Source organism: Falco punctatus (assembly GCF_963210335.1).
Source record: "Falco punctatus genome assembly, chromosome: 8".
NCBI lineage: Eukaryota > Metazoa > Chordata > Aves > Falconiformes > Falconidae > Falco > Falco punctatus.
In genome coordinates this window covers 8,171,401-8,188,927 of record NC_137588.1, presented here as the reverse complement: position 1 = coordinate 8,188,927, position 17,527 = coordinate 8,171,401, and the positions used below count along the sequence as shown (strand labels likewise).

Below are 17,527 nucleotides of genomic sequence, written 5' to 3'. Positions count from 1 at the left end.
TCAGACTTCTTCCCCAAGGCATTAGGAAAGAGGAGGCAGAAGGATAGATATCTAATGGTTAGGAGGCTAGCTGCAGGCTCCGGAGCGTGGGGTTCAGGTCCTGGTCCAGCTATAAGCACCCTGCATGACCCTCAGGGAAGCTGCCTATATATTTTATCCCAAATAGAGGATGGGGAGGGAAGCATGAACAGTCTCTGGAGCAGCCACTTGGACCCCACACCCTTTTCCTTCCTGCTTCTTTCCTGGGTAAGGGCCACATCCCCTCAACCACAGTCATGCTCCAAAAGGAAGGAGAGTCCCAAGTTTTCTCTTGGAGCAAATAATCCTGGGATTCTATTGGATGCACCCTTCCCCGGAAGGAACGGGGCCGATCGCTTTAAAGTATGGTGCTCTTGGGCACTCGGGAGAGGTGTGGGGGGGTGGGGTGTGCAACTGTCCCAGTCAGGTATGCAGACTCCTGAGCAGCTGCATTCTAGAAAGCAGCAGCCACCAGGTCACTTCATGCAGAGTCCGGTTCAAGAGCACTTGCCACAGGATCTGCATGAGACTTGTAGGTTGGACACAGCTTCTCAGCCCAGGGGTGCTTCACCTCTCCCGTGCCTTGGTGAGGTACTTACAAACCGGAACATCTCCTGTGCTTTTAGAAATGGGAGCGAGACTCCCTTTCCCTCAGGACATTCAAAGATAAGATTTCTCCCTTTGGATTCCTTCAGGAACAATGGCCACACAAACATTGAAATGCTTGCTGTTCTGGCCCTCACTTTATACTTCAATACATTCATATATATAGATATATATGTATCTCTGTGCTCAGATCACTAATTCCTGCCTGTTTTTATGGTCCTTAGAAAAAAAAGACAACCATGAGGAAAAAGATAACAGAGATGGAAGAAGATCTAACTCCTGACAGGTAAAGAGAGGACCTGCTTACCCGATATTCAATGAGACAGCGTTCTTTTTGCATTAGATACGTTATCAACCCTTTTAGGTTTTGATTAAACAAGGAGCATCTCAATGCTGCTACTCTTACCAGGATCAGGAGCCCTACAAGACATAAAACCTCTTTGCTAAGAACTATAAATATCCATAAAAAGCTTAGATGATAAAAAAAAGTCTTTTACAAACTTGCAGCACATACATTTTATCCAAAACCTTTTTTGCATTCCCAGTGATCACTACAACCTTCTCACTGCACCCCCCTGACTGATGGCTTCGCAGCACCACAGATAGTAGGGCAACAAAACACGGCTTTAACAGCACACAGCGCAGACCTTGTTTTTCCTCCCATCTTCAACACCACGTACAAATTAAGGATCCCCGTTCTGCAGCACGGCACCACTAGGGCCAGTCTCTGTTCACTTTAGTCAGGTTAATTCCAGTATGCAAAGATAAGCACATGTAACATTTAGCAGGATATTGGCCCGGTTTGCCTCTTTCCCATCCTTTCTGCAGGTGCAGAAGCACCTGACAGTTTTGTTGACTATCAGATTTTCCATCCCAGCTGAAGCCTGATAAGGGAGGCTGCAGACAGGCCCCTGTACCCTATAAATCACCCTTCATGCCTGAGGTATAACGTACATATCGTAAATCAGTCTTATCTATCAATAAGAGTTCTGGCAGACCTGGCAATTTCTTGTGTACCCTTGCTCTTTTAAGTACCCTTATTTGGAGGATTTCTTCTTTCGACATTACATTTTTAGCAAGCTCATGATGTATTCACTGATAATCCGGCCATTTTTCACCTGTACACATAACAAACACCTACGCAGAGATAATCACCACTGGGACCTGCTGACCCAGCAGCGGTGCAGGGCTGGAGCAGACCCAGCTCCCAAGAGAGCAGGGCTAGAGAACAGCATGACGAGAATCACGCTCACTCACTGCAGGGGGAAGCACATGGGAATCACCCCACAAATCCATTTTGTACAAGACATGCACGGCAAGACCTGGACTAGATCATTTGGGTGCCAGCACTACACTACCAGTCAGTGATCTCTTTACCCACTTTAAAAAAAAACCTCTCCAAGCAAATATTTAAAATAAGTGTCAGGGATTATAACAGAGCATGACCTCTCTTACAAGAGCAGCATGCCAAAGTCTAACAAGAATGCATATATTCTGTGCTATTAAAATTACCTTTGCACATACCTGCTTTATATATAAACTCAATATAAAATACAGCCATTTAAGACACAAGTTTTTTAATAGCTGGCTTTTAAATCAGAGTTTATGTGGCATTTTGGCTCCACGCTTTGCTCTTCCCTGCTGAGCAGGGAAGGAGAAAGCATTTCAGAAATAACCAAGAGAAGCTCAGGTTCCTCTCTGTTTTGGCATGGTGGAAGGGGCACAGGGGGCCTTGGTCAACAAAAACTGATCATATCACACTTACTTGGAGGAGAACTCAGGGCATGCATCATTAAGCTTGCACAGTAAAAGTAAGACTGGAAAAGTAGAAGTCATGCTCCCAACAGAACTGTCAGGTTACTCCCATTCTACCTTCTGCTTGCTTTATGATGCATACTCAACATGAAAATCACCGAGAATAAAAGCAAGAGTCAGAGTGGCAAAATCAACATTGTTGAAGGTGCATTAAATTTTGTATTTGCTTATTACTACTCCTATATTAATTGTGCCACTAGCACTGCTTAAACATAAAACTTCCCAGCTGAAATAGAAAAATTCTGTAGACCTCAAGTTATACATGTAGTTTTATTAGTCAACTGAGAGTCACTATTAAGTTTTTTTACTGTAGCCATACCAGAATATCCCATTTAAGACAGGTGACAAAGACAAAAAAAGCTCAGGTATTGAAGGAAGAGAATGTGAAAAGTGCAAATGGTGAAGGACCTAAAAAGGTTTGAATCAGTATTGTTTCCACTAACTACACAACAGGAACATCCAACAGGCTTATTTGTTTTGTGTAATCCTCGAAGCAGCATCAATCTGTAGAACCAAAAACGTCATTAAAAGTAATACTTGGATAGAACTCCAAAAGAGAGAGTGTGGAGAACATCCACACCGATAGAAAGCCCCGTAGAAGTGTAAGCATGTTAAATCCTCAGTTACTGGGGACTATTTCCAGCCACTAATCGAGACAGGAAGAAAACATTCTACTGGAGAAATTACACCCATTTCCACTGCACATTTTTATCCCAGTCCTTTGGCCAGCACGACCCTAGCACTGCAGGAGGCAGGCCACTGATTGCTCTGATCAAGTCATTCCCAGTATGTTCCTGATGAGATGAGGCTGTCTATTGCAAACAGAATAAATTCCAAGAAGAATTAATTAATTACTACTAATTGGAGAGCTAAATGAATAGGTATAGTAGTGTTAGGATTGCTATTATTGTATAATTTAAAAATAATTTCCCAGTAATTGATATTAATGAATGAGTCTATTACACAAGTCATAACTGATCTTGCATCACCTGGCAATGGGTAATGGAATCCGTGTGAGAGGGAGCCACGCACCGTGTGAGGCAATGAAAGACATTCCTTGCTGTAACTCAGAAAGCTGTACTTATTGATTTCATATTGATGGCACTAATCACCTTTACCTCCGAGCTGCAAAATACGTTTATAAAGCTGAGAAGACCTAAATAACACTCAAGCTAGTTCAGTTATTGAAGGACTGAGCTTTTGCTTAAAATGCCCTAGAATTTCTGAATGATTTCTCTCATCCATAGGACCATCGATTCTCTGTACAGGGAACTAGTGGAAGAAGGATTACTAATAAAAGCCAAGTCCGTGAATCTCTCCGATTATGTTGGTAAAGTACATGTTTTACAGCTACTATGGTGTTTAATCTAACCAAACCTCCAGCCATTCAGTGTTCGCTGACCCCTATTTCCAGTCAAGAGCAAGTTCAAGAGTAATTACATGTTCAGGACTTTCAAAATTGAATATCTAGAGCCACACATGCAAATAAAGTCTGTTTCTGCAGCGTGCTCAGTACTTTCCACTTCTGGTACTGAAACCAGGGCCTGTTTGTAAAGCTGGCGCTTAGCTCCAAGCACTAACACCTGGAAACCTTGAATGTATCTGGACATCACAAGTCAGCCTGAAGTGGGACCAGGATATCCTTTAAGGAGCACTGACCAGGCAGTCCAAGTCTATCAGACACTGGGTCATAATCAGCCTAGAATATTTCCCAGAGAACAGTAAAAATCATGCCTTTAGCATTTGTTTATTCAGCAGAGAAGACTCACCCCCTTACCTCCACCTCCCTGACCGCCCGTGAACTTGAGCAGTGCTTTGAGGCATAGCCAGCCCTTGGTTTGAGTAGGATGTGTCTGTCTAGTTCTGCATTTCGCAGTCCTCTCGCCTAGTTCCTGTTAGCCTGCAGCTGCAGTCAGACACGCTTGCCCATGCTCTACACATTAAAAAAAAACCCAAACTCACCCCACTTGCAGGCTCCACAGGGGTCTGCCACCACCTCCAAAAGCATTTGGTGACATACAGCAAAACCCCAGCAACCTTAGCAGCAAAACCCCCAAGATTCCGTTGTTTCAAAGGCCACCACCCTTTGAATTTGCAGACATCCAGAGGCCACAATGCCACCGACTGTTGGTGCAGTATGTATCCAAGCCAGAAAAGCTGGATTCTTGTACATGACCTCTAAAGAGTTTATATAAATGTGGCATTAGGTGCACCAGTCTCTTCCCACTCTGTTGAAGACTGAATTAACAAGTATTCCACTAATTTTATGCTCAAAAAATCATGAGGTAATAGAAGATTTTCATTATTCCTTCATTTACCCAGCCAGTACCATCAAGGTCACTTTTGTCCCACAAACATTCCACAGCACAGATGTTTTTAAAGTACACATTAGCCAGTGGCTAATAGTTAACAGCTGGTAACACCAAACTTGGAAACAGGCTGAGATGGCTTTGGGCCATCTTCCCTTGACCCAAGGTTTGAAGCCTTGACTCCTCTGCAGCACAGAGCCGCACCAGGGATGCTCCAAGCTGCACCAGCAATACTCACTTCCCAGCAGCAGAAGATGCTGGGCACAGAAATGCAGAGCCTGGCAATACACGCCTGGCTGCCTACACCCCTGCCAGGTCACCGGCAGGTCCCAGCATGGATTGCTGGCCCATACAGACCAGGCAGTGGCCCAGACTGTCAAGGCCAGCTCTTTCCCACTCAGAACCATCATGCTTCTTGGGCTGCCAAACAAGATACAGTAGGTATTTAAAGCTGGCCTAGGATCTGGACCAAACCTTTTGTTGGGTGTTGTGGTTTGGTTGTTTTTTTTTTTAATCCACAAAAATTCCCTTCAAGGGTCCAAGGACACAGTCAAAGCCGGCAGAAAAACAAGTGCTCATCTGCTCAGCTCTTACAGGGCTGAAGCCTAAGGAAGGTCACTTACTCCCAGTTCCTGGGAAAAGGACAAAGAGTGGAATTGTGCTACACAGCGAGTAAAGGCACTGAAATGTCCCCCCTCTATGACAAACCGACATCACTGAACTAATTTTCTTGGTGACCTTATCTAAATTAGTCAGAGAATATCCACTGTGATTTATGTTCAGTTGCAATTAAACCCTTTGATGCCTTCTAATTAAATCTGTGAAGATTAATTCCTATCCAGTTCTTTTGATTTCTCCTTAAATAAAAGATAAAACCTGAAATGAATTTTATTCTTCAGAGGGGAGGGGGCAGTTGCATGAGAGCTTGTCTGCCTTTTTGCCCCCACATCGCAACACCACTTTCTCTCTTAACCGTTGCTAATTTACCTCTGCTCCAGAGAGCTTTACTGCTTTCCCTTTTTTTCTCTCCAATAAAACATAATATACTATTATTTCTCAATAATATTCACCATAACAGCATGTAGTTTGTGCTAAAAAATAATCGTTGCCTACATCATCACAACTAGTTTTCCAGCTTGTGGCCCATCCTTCTGGTTCTTTCTTCTCCAGCATGCCTTGTGCACAGACTTTGACAGGGCAGGCAATGTGGTTATGGCTCTGCAACAAGAGCTAAGACAAGATTAGATTGTGTCAGTTTGTGTCAAGGATTTTTTTGTTTTCTTGAGTTGTTTTGTGGAAGCTTTTTGCACGCAAGAGCAAACTGCAAAGACACCCCCCCCCAAATTAGCTGACACACTTAAAAGTCTTAACATAGCAAGAAGCCGAGATGTGATGCAGCCAGGGGAAAGCTTGTTAAAATCTCTTTTCCCCCTTTTTGAAATTCTTCTGATAGAGCATCGTTCACTGGGATTCCAGCCCTGCAAAATCCCAAATCTAGAAATCCTTTGCCAGCAGCGTGATTTATGGTGCTACTAATGATTCTTCTCCACAAAGTTTCTTTAAAAGGTTACTGGAGACAGACTGCTCTGCTGAACGCCTTCTGCCGTCTGGAGGGGAAAGCCCACAACGTGTTTAACTTCATTTTCCTTTGCAGTTCACCTTTCAGATTTCTCAGGGCCACATTCCACAACAATATTGCCCCGCTTGAGTCCCTGTCCCTCGACAGTACTGGGTTTGCGGAGAGCATGTAATATTGGTATTCTATGGTAGTTTTCCAGTATTTGAGTTATGCATTTTATAACAATGCCGTGTCACATTTATTAAGCCTACGCTTCCTCCCTACAGGCGAGTACAGCTACCTGGGGACCGCACTTCGTCAGGTAGATATAGAGCCAATGCCCTCTCTCGCAGATGTCAGACAGCTAATAGCGCTGTATGGAATATTGCCATTAGGTAAGAGCACAGCAAAAATTACTAGAGGGCAGAATACGATGGCTTTGCTTCCTGTCAGTAACATGCGCTTTTACTGGCTTTGACAGGGCTTGATTAATCGTAATCTAAAGCATTTTGCAGTATAATTGTTTTTCAATTAAGTCTTCTGAGTGAAGACCATATCATTTTAATAGTGCATAAAGGAGCTTGCACATACTATTGTCAGGTATTGCATTTCCATACCATCTCTGTTTGCATGTTAACAGTTTGTGAATGGCAGCACATAAAAGGAAATCACTTGGGAAAGATAATAGCTAAAACAAGCTCCAGTGATCAAAATTAATCAAGTTAAGGGAAGGGCTAAGGTTGCAATTTACCTTTTACAAGCTGGCTAATGTTACTCAGTACTAAACAATGCAATCGTTTAAGGAATTAGTCTGAATACATTTTGTACATCAGAGAGAACATTTTTAAACGCCCTTGCAGCTTTAATGCCAGACTTAACCAATATCTAACAAGGCTGTGCTGGGTCGGGTTGTTTGCTTTTAATGTAAAAATCTATCCCATATTTTACTTGGGAATGGCATTGAGCCAAACTGTGGTGATTGCAAGAAATGCCTGTCTCGAGGGCCTCTACTCATACTTCGCTTGCATCCTTTTCCATTCCCGATTGGATTTCGGGGAGATTTTAACTAGGCATACGCTCCCCCAGGCTCTGTCGTTGTCTGCTGATCCCCTTTACAGGGCAAAATAGCTGACAGCTCCCAGCCTCCCACTCTGGCAAATGGAGCAAAGCTGACACAGAGCTGCTGCTTTTCCCTCCCCTTTGCAAGCCTTCCAGAAAGGCCGGTGCTCAGGCTGCTCTGTACGTACACACTCTGTGGCTCTCTCCGGGCACCTCCTGCCTCCTCTGTCCCCAAAGCAGGCTCGACACACTGTAGAGAGCTCGGTGTGCTCATGCACAAGTCTGCTGCGTTCAGGTTTTGGGTGGAGAAGAGTGCTCCTGCTGCCCTATAGCTCAGTCTGCAGTCAGGTTAACAAAGAGGATGCTAGCGGCACCCCCGCCTTCAGCCTAGATGGGGCTCTTCCCATCTAAACCATGCTCAAGGTAGTTTTGGATAAACCCTCACCGGAGGATTGCAAGTCTGCCCACAATCACCTGAGAAAGCTCAGCAGTTACCACGTTGCAGGCAGGGATATTTCACATATTGGATAGCTCCTCCAAAGTTATGTTTTAACACCACCTAATCCAGTGAAATTGAGCCCCAAAGACACACCCCCAAGGCAGGAGGAAAGAGGACCCATAAATTTTCTGCCATTTATACAATTGGCAAAAATTCTAGGGAGAAGAGACCCTTGACTAGCTGAACAAACAAAAAGCATTTGCAGTAGCAGTTTGAAAAATGCCTTTGAGTAAAAAAAGAAATATTACACGAACCACAAAAAAGGCACAGGAACAGTTTCACCTTTTGGGCAATACATTATTTTTACTTAATTGGTTTACTTAATTGGTCTCAAAACAGTTAATCATTATGTAATTGTGTATGCATAGGAGTGAAAGTTTTTCTCAAAATAGTCACCTGATGGTAAGGAAAGCTCCAGCTTAAACGGCATCGAGGAAATTATAAGCAGCTGAAAGGAGAAATAATAGTAGAAGATATACTTCATCTTTAACCACAGAGGAGTCTGCTGCTCCCCTCATAATAAATCTATGTGTAATAGTAATAAATTGGTATGGAACGACCAAATATTAATAAAACCTGGGTGGCTGACAACTTCACTACATCCTGCACAGTGCTGAAATAATGGCATTCATCTTCACACTCAGTTCATTGTCATTTATTTGGGACATTAAACCATTAGGACACAGGTAGGCAGCCTGATTAGATTTGTTTTTAAATACCATTCTTACCTAGCTGCCCCCTTAAATCAGAGAACTTTTCCAGGCTAAGCCACAGGCACCTCGGCAGCCTGTCACCTTCAGGGCCAGTTTCCCCCAGCTGGTCCCATAGGCAGGTAGACACTGGTCTCAGAGACCATCAGAAGTAACAGATGCTCTCACAGATTTTCAAGCCTGGCTTCCTAACAGCTACCACTACTGACACAAGACATTTTCAGGCATTGAGGCAGTGATGTTACTGCACTTAGCAGCAGATACGGATAAAGCGTTTGACATTTCCTGCTACTTCCACCTCTGGAGCTTCACCTGTACCTAATTCATACAGTGACAGAGCTGCAGGGAAGACAAGTTCTATCACCATCAACCACCTGAATCTGTGTGTGGTTCTGTTTTCACAACGCAGGTGTTTCTGCTAGGCTTTCCCAGGTGATGGATCATATTTCTTGCAGCCCAGAATGAATTTACCTGGAGCAGCCATCGAGACAGATTTAGAAATGCTGAGCAGTCATTGCTGCTGGCAGAGCAAGCGAAGCATAGCAACCCTGGCGTTTGCTCACCTGAATAAAATGAAGGGAACAGAATAGGATCCTCCTCCTGCTAGCAGATATCTCATACCTGCTCTGCAACGTGCAGCTGCCATGTTCAGGACTGGGGAATGACACCAGCTCCTCCGCAGATGAGCTAAACCCACACTTGGCAGCTGGGCTTGGAGAGAATATCAGCAGCGGAGGATTTTGGTGTACAGCTAGCCTGAGTGACAGACAGCCAGAATCTTCACTGCTCGCTGAAAAGCAATAACATTTAAGAGGAAAAATTACCCCAAAAAGGGAAGGGCAGGCAGAGGTTAAAGGAGAGAAAATAAAGCATCTGGTAACATCTGCTTTCAAAATCACTGACAAACAGCTCCAACAGATAGTCCCATTAGTTTGTTTTCTTTAAAGATGGGGAAGCTGGAAATTGTCATTTCAGACAGCAGGAGGAAGGCGTTCTGCTAGCCTTACATGCAGCAGGAGCCTATGCCCTTGTCCAGTGGCGGAAAGTGACAACCTGCTCTGACAACTAATGCCAAACCTAAAGCCACAGGTACGTCTGTAACTGGCAGCTGGGGGAGTTGACAGCTGCTGCGTGACTGAAGGCAAGCGTCCTTGTGCAGGGCACCAGGCTCAGCCGTGCACACAGCCACCAGCAGCAGTTCTACTTCGAGATGCTTAGCTCGTATCAGTCCTCAAAGATTTACCAAGGAATTACCATTCTTCTAGCTCACCTAGGTGTGGAGTTGAAGTTTGCCCAGCAGAAGGTACAAATAAAGGTGGCTGAGTTTTGCTGCAGACAGGGATGTTAACTCAAACGTGCCAGGGGCATACCTCTGGTTTTACAGTATGGAACTCAAGAGCACTTGTGCCATATTAAGGAAACAATTAATTCACATATATTATTTACAGTGAAGAAAAAAGAAGGAAGAATCATTCTGTAACCTTTATAGCAGACTTAAATGAAAGCAATAATAGTGCCATATGACTTTTTACAGGTTCCCATACAGTCCACGAGAAGGCTCCTTTGGTGAAAGCCTTATTACTAGCTGGACCCGCTGGGGTTGGAAAGAAAACGTTGGTCCATGCCATCTGCACCGAAACAGGAGCCAACCTCTTCAACTTATCTGCTTCCAACATTGCCAGGAAGTATCCAGGCAAAAGTGGCGTGCAAATGATGCTTCACAAGGTTCTCAAGGTACTGTGCTTTGTGTACTTCTCTACAAAGCTGGTTCAGTTAATCACATCTTTGGTGGAACAAATAGGGACTTGTAGTTCCTCCATACCAAGGAACATACACGCTAATCGTGCGAGACCAAAGCTGCCCAAGGTCCAAAGGATGGCCAGCCTAATTTGAAACTCCCTCCCTGCTTTTGAGTTTTCAAAACCACTTGCTGACAGCCAGTGTGTGCACCACTGCAGAGGATTTAATGCCCCTTGAGAAATCACTCATAGTAGCCATATTTTTCACATTAACATTTGTGCAAGCTTTGCATTACCTTGAATGTTAAAAGCATCATAGATAAAGAAAATTCTGTTCTTTGTTTATATGCACATCAGTCAGGAATGTTTGCCACGCAGCATTTAATCAGATGCTAGGCTGGGGGTGGTCAAAAATTTCCTCTCTGGGGCTGTTCTAAAACAGCTCTCCCCTCTACTGCTCTCTGTTTACCTATCAGCAAGCTTTTCAAAAGAGGGGATCCTGGTTCAGGATTACATTAACAGAAATGTATGAGAAGTCTGGAAATTAAAGAAGGCATATGAGCTGTGAAGAACATTTCCCAAATCCTCTTCAGGAAAAAAAAAAAAAAAAAGAAAGAAAGACTATCCTGGCAGAATTTCTTCCACATTCTAAGTCCTCAGCATTTCTGCTAAGGAAGGAAGCCGGTAAACATTTCCAGACGAAATACTCATAGAAAGAAAAAGCACACCATGTACACTAGAAAAAGCCAAATACAATATTTTTCCAGTGCCAGAGGCCTACTAAAGGACTGAATTCAAATTGGCTTTCCCTAGGATTTATCAGACGTATGTTATTAAATCCAGTATTATAGCAGGCTTTGTGACAGGTGCCACCAACCCCAGAAAGGACTGGTTTCACCGTTAAAACTACAGCAATCCCCAAGGACCCCACTCCTTGCTGGTCAGAGCAGCGCCTAAGGAAAAGCAACGGGTGCTGTGACCACGCACCCTTGATGCCATAACACTAACACTGGGTCTGGCACCCCCCCGACACAAGCTGGTGCCGTTAGGCTGAGCTAACCCTCCCTCTCCTGCTTCCGCTCTGCACATTTCACCCTTCTGGGTTTCTCTGCCCTCATCAATAGCAAAGCACACGGCTGGCTGCAGGCACAGCACAGACCACCCTTGCCATCATTTAGTCTCTGCTAGAGCACAAGGCCTTTAAAAACACAGGAGAAAGGCAGCCTTTTCACTCCTATAGAAGGTTCCAGCTGAAGATATTAAGATATTTTTTTTTTGTATACATGCATCCATATAATATATACACTAACTGGCACATACATAAAATTGTTTGCATATCTGTATACATTATATATGCAAGTATATATACATACATTAGGTAAAGTCTAAATGTAGGTATAGAAAAATTTACCTTTTTCCACATTAAGACCAAACAGGAACATTAGCCAACACCTCCCCCAAAATTACAGTGAGCAGTCCAAGCTTACTTCTCTACCATAGCTGTCATGGAAGAAGCAACAACACTTGGGTGAACCTTCATGAGTTACCAGGATCGAAGTAGCTTGCAGTCAATCACATGAAATAAGGACTGTCCAGGCACTTGCTTATCAAAAGGTGACTTGTTCCAACTGCAACAGCAGTACTGCTTCAAACTCTGCTCCTTCCACCACCGAGCAAATACCACAGAGTGTCTCTAAGGAACGTATCATCTGCATGCTCATTTCTGTGCAGACTTATATCGACATAGCACCAGCTATGTCTTAGCATCATTCAAATCAATTATGTTCAGTTTCCATCCCTAATCCCTTCAGTTGTTTCACCTCTCCCTGCCACCTTCTGTCCCTGTGGCAGAGTCACTAATTTGTCAATCTGCTGAATACTTTGACTCAGATTCTGTAGGTTCTCAGAGCCAGGCTGGAAGCAGTCCTCCATCTACATAGGCTCTCACCTCTGCTGTTAGAATCCCTCTTTTTTTTTTTGTTTCCTTGACAATGCCAAATGTGTCTGGATTTCCCCGTCTCTGGGAACTCTCAAGTCCCTGCCACAGCTGTCCGCTCCATTTGTCCTGCCATCAGTTGCTACTTCTTTACAACACCCAGTGGTCCCACACACACACCTGGGATGGAGTAACTCCATCCCACAGCACAAGGAGGTCCAAGGTGTAGCCCACCAAGTAGGCAGCAGCTTTGCAGGGGAGGACTGGGCGTTCTTAACGACAGCAAGCTGAACACAATTTAACAGGGTGTCCATAGAGCAAAAAGTCAGACAAATTCTGGCCTATATCATCAAGAGTATAGCCAGCTTCTCAAAGCAATTAATTATTCCCTGCTATTTGGCACTTAAGAGACCACAACCGCGTCCACTGTTGGGCTAGCCTGTTACAAGACAGGCACTGACAAACCAGCAGGTCCAGTGGAGAGCCGGGAAGGTAAGGGGGCTAGAGTGTGTGAGGTAAGCTGAGCAAACCCAGTTGTTCCAGCCTAAGGGAAGGCTGGAGTGAGAGGAGGTCCAACTACTGTTTTCATGGGCTTCATGGGATAACGCAGAGAAACGAGTCAGACTTTTCCCAGACGTGCACAGCAACAGGACAAGAAGCAACGGACACAAATTGCAGCAAGGGAAATTGTTTACATGTTCAGGAAAAAGTTTCACAAGGAATCAAAGGGTAAGGAATCTTTTACAGCCCCGTTTGCCGGAATCTACTGTTACCCAAGCTGAAGCAAACACAAGAGCAACACATACTGAAAAATTCCTTGACAAGAGGAAGCTGAGTATTGGTATTTGCACCCCCCAAAACAGCTTATTTTTCACCATGGTAAAAAAAGTCTGGTGTAAACATATTTGGATTATTTTAAGACTACAATATATGGTGGTACATATAGCAGACAAGCCATGAAAGCAAGTGGTATCTTGTATTCACAGCTCTCAATCTACTGAGACATAGTCCACCTTGGTAAAGCATCTTGCATGCAGAGGAAAAAAATTTGCCTCCTCTCCATAATCAGACACTTCTGGTGATTGTTTTTTAATTTTTTGTTTGGGGGGGGGGGGGGGGGGGGGGTTTGGGGGGTTGGTTTGGTGTTTTTTTTTGCAAACAGCAACTGTGACTGTTGTCAAGCAAGCTTTCTACTCCAGCTTTTCAGAAGTGTCTTTCTATAGAGTTAGTCAAGCAGAATACAGACCTACCACTTATAGTTCTAAGTGAATGACAGGAAACATGACATTTCTTTTTCTTTTATCTTACAATCCATGTAACCATTGTTCAACACCAAGATTTACTAAATATGAATTAATGGTGCTCTGTGATAAAGGTGAAGTAACCTTGCACTTTTGATTATCTATCACATCTGCAAACAACAGAGTTTCTGTAATGAAAGGAAATGCTGGAGAGCATAAAATGACCGTCAGAAAACTTTCGATCCATAACTGAGTGTTGGCTGCTGGCAGTTGTTTCATGGGAGACACCCTAAACAAGTGAATAGCACTGGGAAAAATGAAACCCTAATTTATTTCAGATGGAAAAGCCAAGTTCTTTTATTTTGGGGAGGAGACTTGTGAGAGACATACCAGCCCTGATCTAACGTGAGGCTTGCGTATTCCTCAAAGCAGGCATTTTACATATCATGTGGAGGAAATAACTTCTCATACCAGAACATGAAAACACCAACATTTCAATCTGCTATTCAAAGGAAATGTATGATAGATTAATATCAAATAGGAAAGCCATTGAAAGAAGCTGCAAACACCAAAAGCTCAAGTACTTGTGTTCTCCATAAAGGCACAGCAAAGCCTGCCAGGTCAGCTGCACTTTGGAACGAAAAAAAAGAGGATCTGTCTCCAATATAGAAGCATTTCCCAGCAGTCCCCAAAACCAAACTCATCCTTCAAGCATGAACTAGAACATGCTGTAATGTTTTGTCTAAGCCACATTTTCCATGTACAGAGCCAGCCTGAACTCAGTGGAGCTCTCTGCCAGCTCGTACCAACCGATGGCTTGGCTCTCTAACATTCCCATCAAGGCACAAAACACTGCTGCAGTGCAACAGCTTGTATAAAAGATGCAAAGAATGCACAGGAAAAAAAAAAACAAACAACAAACATATCCAGAAAGGATTGAGGAGAGAGGGTAGAATTCATGACTCTGCGAAGCAGAAGTGTAAAAATGCAGGTAGCTCACAAGGCTTAACTCCAAGGCAATAAAAATGACAAGCACTGGCCTTCCATTAGCAACCATAAGGCAGCCATCAAGTTAATCACTACCAGAGTGAGACAGCCCCTGTTGGGTCCTTTACCAGGGCCGCAGCAGCACACAGAAAGCACATTGTACGAAAAGCCACACATGGAAGAATGTTATTAGTGCAACACTGGCCAGGCTAAAAGGTTGGGAGAGAGGTGGCCAGGAGGAAATACCAGCAGAGGAGTCACGTACGGGTATGAACGGCTCAGTGTGCTGCTGTGCAGCCATCTGTACCGAGCAAGAGCTGCAAGCTGCAGAAATATTTCAACACCTCACTGTTAGGGGACCGCTATCAGGCTGTTTGGTTACGCTGTTTAGCAAGTCAGAGGTGACCATAAAAGCATTATGCCAAAAAAGGAATAGGATGTATATGAACCCAGCGTTTAGAGACAACGTGATTTTGAAGCCTGCCAGGTTTTTTCCACCGAATCAGGTTCATGATATTCACACCCACTGCTGCACTGTCCCTTCAGAAAAGTCATTTCTCTGGCAGTCTGAAGAACCAGGTACAGCTTACCCTAGCACATTGACAGAACTCTGTGTATTTAGCATCTCCCTGCCACACAAAACTCTTCATTACAGTTGAAAGTTTGGGAACAGTACAGACAGCCTTTCTCCCAGGCATCCCAGAGCAATTATTTTTCTCTTGGTACAGTTCAGCCTGCTAGAAGCCTAGACCTTTGAAGTGCTAAATGCCACCAATGCTCAAATATACAGGGTTACTTCTGTGACAAGGCAGCTTTACCTTGTGTTCCTCTAGTGTCAAAAAATTAAATGCATCCTGTTGGAAGACAGTATTTATAGTTATACATATATATAGTTTTATATCAGTTTTGTGTCTAACAAACCAAAATACACGATCACCGTGCCACTGGAATATTTGCCTGGTGAGGCTCCCACAGATAAGGCCTATTCAGCATCTTGCTCCTTTAGCTGCTTTGAAGCATTTCTGCAAATATAAACTACAGAGTATCGAGCAGTTTTCAGCAACTATTCCAGCTTCCAGAAAATCTTAATCTTGGGCCTTTAAAAAAAAAAAAAAAAAAATCCACCAAAGCCTTTGAGTCTAGAGGAGCCTTGTGCATGTGCCCTGCAAGAATCAAGTCTCTCAAGTGCAGCAATTTAACTGTCACACTTTCCAAACTCCAGAGCCAGAGTTTAACCCAAGGCTTTCAGAAGCTCTGTTTCATCTTTGATGAATGTTGACAGACAGCAGGACGAGAAGGTGGGGTTTTTTTAATAATGATTTTCCTGAAGAGCAAATCAAGCCTCCGTGACCCATCGTTTTGCTTTACTAGTGGCAAGACGCTGGCCCAGGCTGCCCAGAGCAGCTGTGGCTGCCCCATCCCTGGCAGTGTTAAAGGCCAGGCTGGATGGGGCTGTGAGCAGCCTGGGCTGGTGGAAGGTGGCCCTGCCCGTGGCGGGGGGGTGGACCTGGATGGTCTTTAAGGTCCTTTCCAACCTAAACTATTGCTTCTATGATCAGAGCAGTTTCCAAGTGTAGGTGGCTGCTGTCTGGGTGCGGTATTAGAAGGGTTAAGGAGCCATCTGCTGGCAGCTCCAACAAATTGTTAAATGCAGCAAAGCTAATAAAATTTCAATTACAAATTAATTATGTACAGTGCATTTAATTATCCATGGATTCAAACTGTCCATGGATAATTCAAATGAAGCACTTTCACGGGGGATATACAGTCTGCTACGTATCTGCCAACAATTTAAATTAGATGCCAATGGATTCTGGGTGTCTGATCCATCTAAAAAAAAAAAAAGGAATCGCCAAGCCCAAACACAGTGTGTTGAATTTGGTCATATTCATGTGTATCAACACCAGAAAGAGATATGCAGGTCACTTTATACATTTAGATGTTTGCCTCAAACCAGAAAGCAAAGTCTCTCTTTAAGAATAACCTCACTCCTGGCTCCTTCATTGTTATTTCCACTTACTCAGTGGGGGAAAGAATGGGGACAAAAAAAGATGAGAGGTGTGACAACAGCGAGAATTCTTCCTTAAGAGTTAAAATGAAAGTATAGTCCAATTTAAAACTTAAGGCTGCATTTCAGAGGGCTGCTAACCACAGCAGTCATCTCCGAGCCAAACGGGGAAGATCTGCACTTCCCCGACTGCAGCGGCCCCACTGAAAGGACAACATGGCTCGCTTTGAAGTACACAAGCGGAGTTCAACCATTGCCAACAGCTTTTACAGCCTCTGTAACCTCCCCCACCCTTATCCCCCTGTCACATCACACCACAGCATCAGACACACAGGTATGGAGAACACATTGCAGAACAGCTACGCAGCTCCCCAGACATCACACAGCTGCACTACACGCACAGAGCAAAAATACCAGGAGGAGACTGCTCTCCTTGGGAAGCAAAGGCACAGCACCTCTTTACATTAACGTTAGCACGCGCATTAGAGGATGTCAGCAGCCGAGACATTAACAGGGTCATAAACACGAGCAAAGTGGGGAGAAAGCACCACAATAACAGCAGATTGCACAGTGATAGAGCCTACTGGGGGGTAACGTGTGTGCACAGTCTGTAAACTTGAGCAGAAAGCATGCCACCAGCCCAAACTTCACTGGGGAAGGGGAGGAAATGCAGGCTTCAAGGGGAACCGTCTCCCACTGCCTCATCTCCCTCCTGATAGCCTCTCCAGGCACACAGAGCAGGGGCAAAAAAGAAAAAATGGTTATCTTATGTTTCAGAAGGTAAAGGCACCATCAGAAAGCCCCAGCCAATAACCCATTCGTTAGCAGTGCCGAGTTCTGTAAGGCTCTCTGAGTCAGAGCTTCCACACGGCATAGTAGATTGTGACAGGTGCATGAAATGCAAATGCAGTTCTTTAAGAAGCTGTAGATTTTTTAGCAACATAAACTAGACCTATTTTTTTCTTTAAGTCTTAATTTTACAAAGAACGTCAGTTATCCCATCTCTGCTATGTGACCATGCTACCACATTACACTTCTTTCA

General features: G+C 44.0%; 1 protein-coding gene across 1 annotated transcript in view; it reads left to right on the top strand.

The window, feature by feature from the left end:
• The window catches only part of DRC11 (dynein regulatory complex subunit 11), a 114,151-nt gene that overhangs the window by 79,501 nt on the left and 17,123 nt on the right, over positions 1-17,527 (top strand). Inside the window, exons 12-15 of the mRNA XM_080399848.1 lie at positions 849-910; positions 3,687-3,769; positions 6,594-6,701; positions 10,109-10,308. Of these exons, the coding sequence (XP_080255974.1) occupies positions 849-910; positions 3,687-3,769; positions 6,594-6,701; positions 10,109-10,308 (453 nt within the window). The remainder of the gene's footprint in view (positions 1-848; positions 911-3,686; positions 3,770-6,593; positions 6,702-10,108; positions 10,309-17,527) is intronic.